This window comes from Antedon mediterranea, chromosome 9 (assembly GCF_964355755.1).
Source record: "Antedon mediterranea chromosome 9, ecAntMedi1.1, whole genome shotgun sequence".
NCBI lineage: Eukaryota > Metazoa > Echinodermata > Crinoidea > Comatulida > Antedonidae > Antedon > Antedon mediterranea.
The window spans coordinates 20,658,947-20,671,399 of NC_092678.1; the positions used below are offsets into that span (position 1 = coordinate 20,658,947).

General features: G+C 34.3%; 1 protein-coding gene across 3 annotated transcripts in view; it reads left to right on the plus strand.

Moving 5' to 3' along the window:
- The window catches only part of LOC140059613 (uncharacterized), a 32,840-nt gene that overhangs the window by 13,047 nt on the left and 7,340 nt on the right, over positions 1-12,453 (plus strand). For all 3 annotated transcript variants that reach the window (XR_011847235.1, XM_072105591.1, XM_072105592.1), the window contains exons 5-17: positions 686-873; positions 1,677-1,849; positions 4,109-4,197; positions 4,656-4,922; positions 5,514-5,634; positions 6,357-6,466; positions 7,003-7,216; positions 8,806-9,090; positions 9,583-9,683; positions 9,959-9,991; positions 11,025-11,268; positions 11,389-11,589; positions 11,934-12,054. Coding sequence is in view for 2 of the 3 variants with exons in the window: in XM_072105591.1 (XP_071961692.1) it covers positions 686-873; positions 1,677-1,849; positions 4,109-4,197; positions 4,656-4,922; positions 5,514-5,634; positions 6,357-6,466; positions 7,003-7,216; positions 8,806-9,090; positions 9,583-9,683; positions 9,959-9,991; positions 11,025-11,268; positions 11,389-11,589; positions 11,934-12,054 (2,147 nt within the window). In the remaining variant the exon portion in view is untranslated. The remainder of the gene's footprint in view (positions 1-685; positions 874-1,676; positions 1,850-4,108; positions 4,198-4,655; positions 4,923-5,513; positions 5,635-6,356; positions 6,467-7,002; positions 7,217-8,805; positions 9,091-9,582; positions 9,684-9,958; positions 9,992-11,024; positions 11,269-11,388; positions 11,590-11,933; positions 12,055-12,453) is intronic.

Here is a 12,453-nt window from a genome sequence, read left to right on the forward strand (position 1 = left end):
GCTCTTTGGAACAATTTACCAACCACTATCCGTCCCATATTTTAAGGCTTCTTGGAAAAGTCACCTTTTTAACTCTTTTTTTCTCTCTTAGTTTTCCACTTTCTATTTCTTTTGTTCAGCGCATTGAGGCTATATAAGTCCCATTTATTAATATTATTGCTATTATCGTGCATGATGTTAAATACAACCCTCAATTTCCTATTCCTGTTAAATGTTGCAACACTTATGCTTTACCCTATTGTACAATAACATTATTATCGTTAAATATGCGCATAAAAATATTGTAAAATCGTTATATTGAATATAAGTCCCATTTATTATCATTATTGTTATTATTATCTATATGATGTTAAATACAACCCTCAATTTCCTATTCCTGTTTGTTGCAACACTTATGCTTTACCCTATTGTACAATAACATTATTATCGTTAAATATGCGCATAAAAATAATAATAGTAATATTGGTGAATAAACAAATGTGATATGGTTCCTTTATTACCTTATATAGATATAAACCCACCCACAAATTAGCAGGTACAATCCTTATAAATACGGTAGTGGTAATATGCCCAAATATGGTGGTGATATGTCCATATATAGGCACATCACATTTTTTTGTTACATAAAGTTTGATAACAGATCACTTTATAGAATAGTATTAATATGCACTTTTTATTTAAATAGTAATTTTGAACATGATGACGGTTATATGATAAGTTGCGATAAATGTTTGACGTGGCAACATGTGGAGTGCATGGGACTCGAACGCAACAACATCCCCGACTGCTACTTCTGCGAACGCTGTCAACCACGGCCTGTTGATGTCCAGAAAGCCATCGCACTACAAACGAAAAAACGGGAACAGATATCAAGTAATTATGCAATTTCATTTCATACGATAACCAAAGAACTTATTAAATAAAATTAAAAAGTTCTTCATCATTCAAAATGTGTAACATAACGAAATGCATTGTGGGAACCAGTGGAGTAGAGCACCCTCAATGTTTTAGATATGTAAAACCTTTTCTATTGTTATGCCCTATGACCCGACACTTCAATGAAAAAAATAAAAACCAGAGGCCTTCTTGGTAATTAAAGTATTCGAAGATGTAATTATTGATTAAGTATAATACTTGAAGCCATGGTCTAGATAATACTAATACCGTAGTTCCTCGGGTATAATCCCACCTCGGGTATAATCCCACCCCCGACTTTACGATTACCTTCGCACGCAAGCATATCCCCGGGTAAAGTCCCAGTGTATAATTTAATATTAGGCCAGAGGTGGGCCTAGGCCTACTGTAGCTAGCTAGGCCGACGTCAATGTTTTTAAAGAAATTCTCACCAAAAAATAGAGTAATTTCTCTGAATTTGGCTGACTTAAAACTCATCAAACATTGTTAAGTTGAATACATTACTAATTATACTGCCTACTGCCCATAAAAAAACACTGCCTGTTGCATGTAAAGACATTATAATTTTAGAATAATTTCTGAAAACGGAAGGTAATGTTTAACCAAAAAAATATCATGCCAAGGCAGAAAAAAAAAAAAACTTGTTTTATCTGCTATTTTTGGTTTTTGATGTGTATGTCTGATTTTTATTTGATTTTAGAATATGATACAATAATCTGTTAATAATGCAAATTATTTTTGTTTTATCGTTTTATTTTCAGATGATTCAAGTAGTTCGGACAGCGAGGAGAGCAATGCTGTCAATCCGACGACGTATACAGCAATCTCTAATTCCCCGACAAGGCTTACGCTAACCACGCATCATAAGAATAAGAAATCGAAAAAGAAGAAGCGAAAACGTGAACACTCTGAACGAAGTCACAAGAAAAAGAAGGTATCAGTTACTGTTTTGGTTATTTACTAAAGTTTGATCAAACTAGTGTGTGATGTGCCCAAATGTGGTAGTGATATGCCCAAATGTGGTAGTGATATGCCCAAATATGGTAGTGATATGACATCATCATGTTCATATATGGGCATCACATATCAAACATAAAGTTATATGGAAATAGCTTTACTAAAGTTTGTAAAAAAATGTGTTCATGGGCTAGTGAATAATTGTAACAACTATTTATCAGTATTTTTTCAAGTGTTGCATTTTATTATTTTTGTTGAACCAAAATAAAGTTGTTGTGACATTTCCTCGACAACATACTGACTAATTTGCTGCTTGTTATAAGCTATAAAATGCCAAAAGCATCAGGAATTTATATTAGACTAGTTGCTGGCCCATGCTAGAGCACACAGAACACCATTTCACATGCTTTCTTCAATTTGGAACCATCTTCCAAAATGTGGGTGTTATATTGTGACATTTAACTTTCAGCATTGAATCTTTCAATATGCATTCATTACTTTTGATTAAATATGCTAAAATTCAATTGCTTGATTTGTTGAGGTATAAAGCTCCGTCTACACTATCAAACTTTATGTGACAAAAAATGTAATGTGCCCATATATGGACATGATGATGTCATATCGCTACCATATTTGGGCATATCACTGCCATATTTGGCTTGATAGTGTAGACAGAGCTTTGTAATGTTTCAATTGAATTTTTTTTAAATAGTTTGCTGTGGATTTAAAATATATCCCATTTCCTGTTCTCAGAAATTTTCAGAGCCAGTACTTCCTTTGAATTCTCATTAAGGGATCGTCTTAAAATTTCAGTATTTTGTTTTTGTTTAAAAGCAATCAATGTTGTATTATATAAACCATAGACTATAAATATCCTCAATGGTGAGATTAACCAGAGTAATATTATAAAGCTGTTTTACTAAAGCTCTGTCTACACTATCAAACTAGTTTGATGTGCCCAAATATGGTAGTGATATACCCAAATATGACTGGGGTATGACATCATCATGTCCATATATGGGCACATCACATTTTTTTTCACATAAAGTTTGATGATAGTGTACACATAGCTTAATGCTATGAGAAGTCTTTAGATATTTGAAATGCCACGCCCATATTTGACTCAATATTTTTTTTATTTTTAGAAATTTTGTTTAATAAAAAGAAAACAAATTATAAAAACATTCTCTTTTCTTTTAAAAACAAACTCTACACAATTATAATTTTTGTCTTAATGGATTATAATTAATAGAAGGCTATGTTTAATTAAAAATACCCACATACAATTTTGCTGGCTAAATTTTACTAAACTAAATGCATACAGTATACACATGTTTAGTCATATTGTTAAATAAGCCAGTTAATAGGGAGGTTTCGCAACCTTACGAATACGATGACGAAAACTGTTACGTCACACATTTGTAAAACTTTTGTGCTGATCCCCCTTTAATATTCGTAAAGCATTTTCGTGTTTATGAATATTATCAGTCATATTCGTAACTACAAAACGAGTATAGTTTTTGATCTATTTTGCATATTTTGCATTTGAATCAGGAATTATTCATGATTATAATATAATTATAGATTTATTGAAAGTAATTTACTAAAGTAATTTACTAAAATGCCAGGTAAATTTTGATAATTAGCAGTTGTTAAAGTCCTCCCTCGCTTTGACATAACGCTAGGCCTAGGCAGCCAAGCAACACGTACCTGCGCTTCGCTCAATTTTACCGCAGTCATATTTTGGACGACGCCCTCAATATTCGTTGCCATGCGAAACAGATTTTTACTGGCTTACGAAAACGAATACGTGTGCGTGACGTATCCGATTTTCGTTATCGTATTCGTAGCGTTGCGAAACCTCCCTAATGGAAACTAATTTGTCACTATTTTATCAAGTATAAAGATGGCTTTATAGTAGATATTGACTACTGTGCTTTAGTATTAAAAGATTATTGAATAATATTAATATACAACCGTGTATAGAGTCACTATGAATGGCCAAATAAATCTATACCACCATACAGTCAAATCTTCCAATACCGGACTCTCTGAATCCCGGACACTAAAACCACACTTTCCAAAAGGTCCCAAATTCGTTTTTACCATTAATAATACATTCTGAAGTCAGGTTTTCTGGAAAACAAGACATGTGAGGCCAGCCCGAAGGTGTCCGGTATTACAAGAGTTGTATTTTTATTTACTTATTCATGGTGGTTTTTTTATCTTTTTTTAGAAAAAACATGATAAGAAATCAAGATCCAGATCTTTATCGTCCGAGCTGAACTTTTTCGATGAGGACACACAAGCAGCCTGGCATCAGAGGTAAGCTACCATTTTATTTATTTTTTTTTGTAATTAAAATCCATAACATGGTCCCAACATCTGCACATGTGTACAAAGCAAGTTGTGTTTAACAGCTCCTGTGACCTACACCATTTTCTTACAACATTACATTGCATGTTGATTAGTAATTTATGTTTCTAATTAGGGACCATGTTGAAATTGTTCTGTTGCAGGATTTTGACCTAACCAATCAAATTTACTCCTCCCAAATCAGTGACACTTCAGTTTCAAATGAAAGCTTAGGTTAAGCAAATCTGAACACATTGCTGTTACGATGTAATTATAATATGACATTGCTGGCGATACGAAAGCATAACTCAATGGATCTGAACATACCCATAGATTACACATGTAATTGAGTTTAAAGTTCGAACATACACTATGATTTTTTTCTAGAGGAAAAATATCATTGTTTAAAATATTTTTCGTTTTTGCAGTGAAAATAATGAAGAGTACGAAGAGGTATCAAGAAATGAATACACAGCTGAATTGCAACAGTTTGTTGTCACCCATAAGCCGGATATTGGCGCAACCATCCCGAACAACAGGCTACGAGCAAACATCACTGCCGTCGCTACGGTAAACAACGGCAGGAAGGGGCTTGTTGCCAAGGAACGGATAACGGACAGGCAGACAATACTAGAGTATCATGGCAAAGTCATGTTTAAGAAGCAACTCCTGGCGCAGAATACGTTCTTTAGAGGGTGAGTTTTCTCATTTGTAATGAGGAGCGAGTACTTTAAGCCTTGTCTACACTATCAAACTGTATGCGATAAAAAATTGTGATGTGCCCATATATGGACATGATGGTGTCATATCACTACCATATTTAAGCGTATCACTACCAGATTATAGTACACACATACATATATACGACACATATTGGACACATCACACTTTTTTTTCGTCAAACTAGTTTGATGTGTAGACAGAGCTTAAGTCTATTCTCACTCTTGGTTTGTTTTCATTGGTAAAATAATAATTATTATTTATGAGTAAAGTGTATAAGTGGTACCATAAACAAAAATGTGATATCTACTTTTTGTTAGCCTAGCCTTAAGCCCTGTCTACACTATCAAACTTTATGCGACAAAAAACGTGTGATGTGCCCATAAATATGATGATGTCATATCACTACCCCATATTTGGGCACATCACGTTTGTTTTGTGTCAAACTAGTTTGATATTGTAGACAGAGCTTTATGTTTAGACTCCTATGCATTTGTCCGCAACAAACGTTCTTTTAAATCCACTTCAGTACTTCAATTAGGATGTCATTTTTCTTTAATTCTTAGGGCATTCTATAGGTATATACTCAACTACTCGCACTTTGCTAATGTTGATATTTGTATCGATTCGAGAGTTAGCGGAAACAAAGCAAGATACGTGAGGAGGTCGTGTTCCCCCAACTCACAGGTAAAATTGATTCAACATTATTTTTTGTTCCTGGTAAAGTAGTTATGTAATTAGTACAAAGGCAATCTAACAACAGGACATTGAGCTCGCTTTGTTACGATGGGAACTCGTAACAGTCCTTTGATCTTATGTCTGGCTGCGACAAATACCAACAGTTACTGTACAATTTACTGTACAATGTACATTTTTTCCATGGCCCGCGGTGTCTGTTAAGGGTGTGGAATTAATCGTGTCACAGCCACAGATAAACCCTTTGATCTCCGGAGCTCAGCATCCTGCTGTTAGGATTGCCTTGGTCCTACATAGTTGTGCTAGTAAATTACCTAGTGTAAAGCTCTGTCTACACTATCAAACTAGTTTAATGTGCCCAAATTTATGGTAGTAATATACCTAAATACGGTAGTGATATGACATAATGTCTATATATCGGCACATACTGATGTCATGTCACTACCATATTTGGACACATCACACTTTTATTGTAAAACTAGTTTTAAAGAGCTTTAAAGCTTTGGAAAACTTTATGTTTATATCCACACAACAATTTTTGTTGTGATTACCAAAAACTTTTTTTCTTTTAATTAATGTTTATTGTTCAATTAGTCACTGTTTTTTTAATTATAAAGTTTGGCCTTTTGATCTATAGCATATCTATATATTTTACGAATGACGTAATAAATGAATATTCAATTGTAATTATTAATTCTTTTTACTTGTCGTAGGTTCTTCATACGACAGAGGGTGAACTGATCAGACTGTTTCTAGTCTCCAGTCAAGAAATATCTAAAGATTCTGAGGTTACAATAGCGTTTGATTTTAATTATAAAGAATGGTAAGAAATATCATCTAGCACATATTCTTTAAATTGATAGTCTTTTATTTGATATGATTAGGTACACTGTTGCGCAAAATTTTTGTGAGTTGATTATTGTCTGGGTAAATTGTTCTCGGAATAAATACATTTCAATGGAATACAAATGAGCTTGTAGGCTGGTGCCCTCAAAAGTTTTTTCGATGAGCTGCATATAAACACCAAGCGTCATTTGTTAATGAAGTAGTTACCTTAGGCCATAATTGCCCTTTGACCTAGCCAATATTTGTAGGCAAAATGTTCACTGCTGGAGATAGTCCTTGCGCATTTTCCAATTCCTATTTTCTGAAGTTATTTTACCGTTTTGCAGTACTTGGAATCTCTTGATTCCTATATATCTATCCTCTTTTTTTTGTCTTCCAGTTCTTTTATTGCCATTTGTTTTTTCCATTTATTGTCGTTCTTTTTATGTGTATTTTTCATCTCCGTTTCATTTCTTTTAATAAATTAATTAAAGTGTACATCTAAGATATTCTAAAATATTTTGCATTTTTCAGCCCTTTCCCTGTAGAGTGTGCATGTGGTAAAAAGAACTGCCCCATACGGAAATACCAAAAACATCGACATGATAGCGATGGCAAACGGAAGAATCAAAAGAATAACCATATAAAGAAGGATGATTCAAACTCGTGCGGTACCCAATCTGCTCCTGTGTCTGGACGTAGGAGGACCGTCTCTCCTCTGAGGGTGTCCCTGTCAAACCAACTTCAGGCAAGTGCCCGAAACTTGATATGCTTAAATATGCTAGTAATATGTTTAAATATGCTAGTGATATGCTTAAATATGCTAGTGATATGCTTAAATATGCTAGTGATATACTTAAATATTGGTAGTGATATGCTTAAATATGGTAGTGATATGCTTAAATATGGTAGTGATATGCTTAAATATGGTAGTGATATGCTTAAATATGGTTGTGTTATGACACCATCATGTCCATATATAGGCACGTCACATTTTTTTGTCACATAAAGTTTGATAGTGTAGACAAGCCTTTATACAATGAAGTGGATATCTTATTAAGCAGACACTTTCCTGTGAAAAGAATACGAGCAAGACATGTTTACACTGTGGCCCATTTACACTTTATTTGGTCCTGATGATGTCCCCTTAATAGGTGTTCCACTGTAACACAAAACTAGGCTTATAATAATAATAATATTGAACATTTATAAAGCGCTCTTTACCAGAGTCTCACAGCGCAATATGAAAAATATTACTATTGAAATAGGTGAGTTTTCACGTAATAAAATTATCACCTAAAAGAGGTTGGCTGCATATTGAGATAGTACTTTATTATATTACTGTGTTGCCATGGCAATATATTATGCTGCCATAGCAACGTTATTTAATAGTACAATACTTGTCAATTACTGAAACAGTAGTATTGTGAAGCACCAAATTGATTTAGAATTTTATTTCAAAATGCTAATAGGAAAAAAAACAATCAATACTTTGTTATCAATTATTTGTTGGCTTAATTCAAGTAAAAATGTTTTAGTCTTAACGACTATTTCAGTCAAAGATGCTCTCCAGGTGGAATGCCATCCTGAGATGAGTAGTAGTACTAATAAGTACAGTTTTCTTTTTTTTAAAAATTAATTTATAAGTAATTTTACTTTCTATGGACCAGAGAATCTGAATAAAAGATTGAATGGATGACTGAAAAAGATAGAGTATATACCATACTTATTTTTGTGTCCATATTATATAATAACCTAGATCCTAAATTAATTTTATTTTCAAAACAGCTTAAACATCCAGTTCTATTTGTATTGTGAATACTTGGCCTTTGATTTTTCAAAATGAATTTCAGCTGTGTTGCAATATGAGCTTCTCATGTGATCTTTATGTCCGTTCACTTTCATTTTGTGGACGTGAAACGGAAAGCAATAATCATATATGTATAGTTATTAATGAACTATTGACACATAGCTTAGCTTCAATGCTAAAGGCCAAAACATTCTGAATATGTAAGAAAATGAGATAATAATAATAATAAACAGGTAGAGTAGAGTAAAATATAAAAGTTGTAAAAAGCGTTAATTCATTAGCTATTTGTTAGTACATTAATAAAGTATAGTTCTATACAAATAAGTTGTATTGCTATTAACCTCTGTCTACTCTATCAAAATGTTTGTGATAAAAAAAAATGTAATGTGTCCATATATGGACATGATGATGTCTATCTGATAGGACAGTGATTAATTTACTATTGGTAATCCTTGGCCACATGTGGCTAAATTCATTTAAAAAAATGTAAAAATTAATGTTTCTGTGTATTAAATTTTAAATTTCAGAATTCGGTTATTGAAGACATCACTCCAACTAAGATGACGGAAGAGGAGACGCAGGCGGACGTGGATGTCGAGACGGAGGAGAACCAACCGGAAAGCAGTCGTAAGCTGACGCGGGAGGAACGCAAGATGGAGGCAATCATGAAAGCGTTTGAGAAAATGGAAAGGACCCAAAAGCGACGGCAGCAGGCGCTGGACAGGCTAGCGGTTGCGAAAGACACCGAGAGCAGTCAAGCGAAGACAAAGACATTGGAAGAAGAAAGTACAGATAGTAATCTAATTTTACAGGTTAGTTTGATTGCTTTGATGGTTAAAAATCATCACTCCAACCTTCCCATTTTTTTTTCTCCACCCCAGTTTTTAAATGTAGTTTAAAACCTGGGTAACCAAAGTACAATGGGTGTGTACTTATAGATAGATTGTGTTTCACTTTCTTTTGGGGAGGGAAGGGGTTGCCCCAATCGTTTGAACATTTTAATTGGTGTGGTAGTGATAACAATTCAAGGTTTGATACCTTTCTCAGAGGCCACTCTCTCAAACACTATCGAGAACATCAAAATCGAGGCACAACACCAACGGAAGAGAAAATTTTTTGATACAAATAGACAAATGGAACGCACTACCGCTATAGACAGTACCACTATAAATAATTTCAAACAATCATATGACATTAACATATTCAAGAGCGGAAGCCGTCAAATACGAGTATTATCTCCTGATTCACTTAAAGGTAAGATCACGTAAATGTAAGAACTTTATATATATTTTTGTCTTTTCTAGGTTGATCAACCTACAGATGACATCGCTAAATCAAATCTACCACAACAAACAGTAGAAACACAATCAATCAATTTAGTAGCCAAACTTCCAGCTCCCAAAAGGTATCATTTTGATATGTATAGTGTCTTTTTATACCAACTAAAGCCTTGTCTACACTATCAAACTTTATGTGACAAAAAACAATTTGATGTACCCATATATTGACATGATGATGTCATGTCACTACCGTATTTGGGCACATCACACTTTTTTGTCAAACTATTTTGATAGTTTAGACAGGGCTTAACAGCAATATACTTAAGCAAAATACATTGATTGTATGCAAACAGACAGGTCTTGTATCCAATTTTATCTTTGAATTATTATTTTATTTCAGACGAAAGAAGAGGTATAATAGCACACCAAGGAGGTATGTCAAATGTTTATTTAATTACAGTAGAACCTGTGTTTTACGTACCCTGATTTTACGTTCCCTCGATTTTACGTACGCTTAAAATAACCGATGACGTCATCATTTTCTTACATTGAGGGCGCAATTTAACAACAACAAAGCACACAAAGTCACAATCATGGCTGTGTCTATTCTGCTGTTGTTGTTGTCTGTGGGACAAGCTACGCACGTGCATTCCCCCTAAAGCAGCGACTGTTTTTATTGATAGATAACAATTATATTTTACACTTTATTTAAACATCGTACAGCCTGTATATACTGTACTTGTCTAGTTAGGCCTCACATCTTGCTAGGCCTGCTAGCCTAGCCTGAATATTCTAGGCAAGGCCTAGCTAGTGACCACCTGCATACTGTACAGAAGTAGGCAAATACGGCTACCTACGATCTCTACGTATTTGGGGTCAATTTAAGGTCAACCTTGATTTTACGAATCCCTTGTTTTACGTACGCCTTTCGGTCCCGTACCGTACGTAAAATGGAGGTTCTACTGTATTTAAAAATTTTGGTAATTTAATTTAATAATAAAACCATGGATTTACAGTAACACATACAAACAGTGAATAAAACAAAAACAGTGGAGAAAACAATGTAACCAACAAACAAAAATAGTGGAGAAAACAATATAGCAAACAAACAATGGAGGAAACAGTTTAACAAACAAACAAAAACTGGAGAAAACAATATAGCAAACAAACAATGGAGGAAACAATTTAACAAACATACAAACAAAAACTGGAGAAAACAATATAGCAAACAAACAATGGAGGAAACAATTTAACAAACATACAAACAAAAACTGGAGAAAACAATATAGCAAACACACAGTGGAGGAAACAATTTAACAAACATACAAACAAAAACAGTTTAGTAAACAATGTAACAAACAAACAGTGGAGGAAACAATTTAACAAACATACAATCAAAAACAGTGAAGTAACCAATGTAACAAACAAGTAAAAAGTTGAGTAAACAATAAAACATTTTTTTATAGGAGAACAAGAAACAACAGTGCTGCATCAATTATCAGTACAGAGATTAAACCTTTGGAACAGTCGTTTTCAAGTTTCTCGGCCGCACCTGTAGCAAGTACGCCACCACTGTTCCCAAGCATCAGTAGTCCAGCCAGGACGCATGGCGTCACTACTGTACATAACAATAACAACGATCGTCTGTTACCGTTAATATCACCGGTTACTTGCAACAGCAAACATTTTAAGTTTCCAAAGACTAAAAAGGTAATCAATTAAACTATCCATTTATTTCCATTCTTCACTTTTGAGAAATAAATCCAATAATATAGTGTATTACATTTTTTTTTAAAGACCAATGAAACAAATTTGTTTTTTGTCTTGCAGTTGTTTTTAAATGAATGGTTAAACGAGAAAGCCCAAGAAGCTTGTGCGGATAATCCTCTTTCAATATCCACGGATCTTGTCGATATGGTCGACTCGGCCTCACCGAATTCGTATGCGCATTCTCATTTGGCGCGATCCAATAGTCTATCTGCCCTCGCTGCCAAGTCTGGTCCGGAAGCAAGTTTAGGGTCTGCAAAAAAGGTACGATTTGTTTAGAACATTAAAAATAATTTTATAGTTAGGTAGGTGCCAACAACAGACTTTATATTAAAGGTTTGCATGGCAAATGAACGCTAGTAAAGTTAATTTTCTGTAAACTTCTGAAGAATTGGGTTGTAGAAGTAAGGTGTAGCATAACAACATTCAGGGCTGTAGCCACAATTGTGGTTGGTAAGGTTTCAATCCGACCAATTTTTCAGAGGCCTTTGACAACCCAGTGGCTTAAACAGAAATTGTTACCACTTTTTTTTTTTGGTGGCTACATTACTGACCTTGCATATTTATTCAGCAATGTAGTTTAATATTCACCTTTGTTCTAATTGTAGAGATGGCTTCGGCTAGCTATGAACGAGGCTGGGGGAGTGGGAGGAGGTGACTCGCCTGTGGGCAGTGGAGCACTTAGTCCTAGTGGCATAGTGGCAGGCTCAGCAATATCACCTAAGAATGGTAAGTAGTGTTTAGACAAGTACACCAACCTTCCAGGGGGCACTTTGCAGTCTCCGAAATCACTTTGGCCTAGCTTTAAACTATCATAGATTTATACTATGGTATTTTTCTTATTTCTCTTGGATACAATTACACGATTAAAAAAAATTATTTCGTTTAAAAATGATCACTCCGGGTTGGTGCAGTTTATAGCATCCTAGGGCACACTTTGTACCCTCCAAAGTCACTTGGGCCTAGCTTTAAACTATCGTAGATTTATACTATGGTATTTTTCTTATTTCTCTTGGATACAATTACACGATTAAAAAAAATTATTTCGTTTAAAAATGATCACTCCGGGTTGGTGCAGTTTATAGCATCCCAGGGCACACTTTGTACCCTCCAAAGTCACTTGGGCCT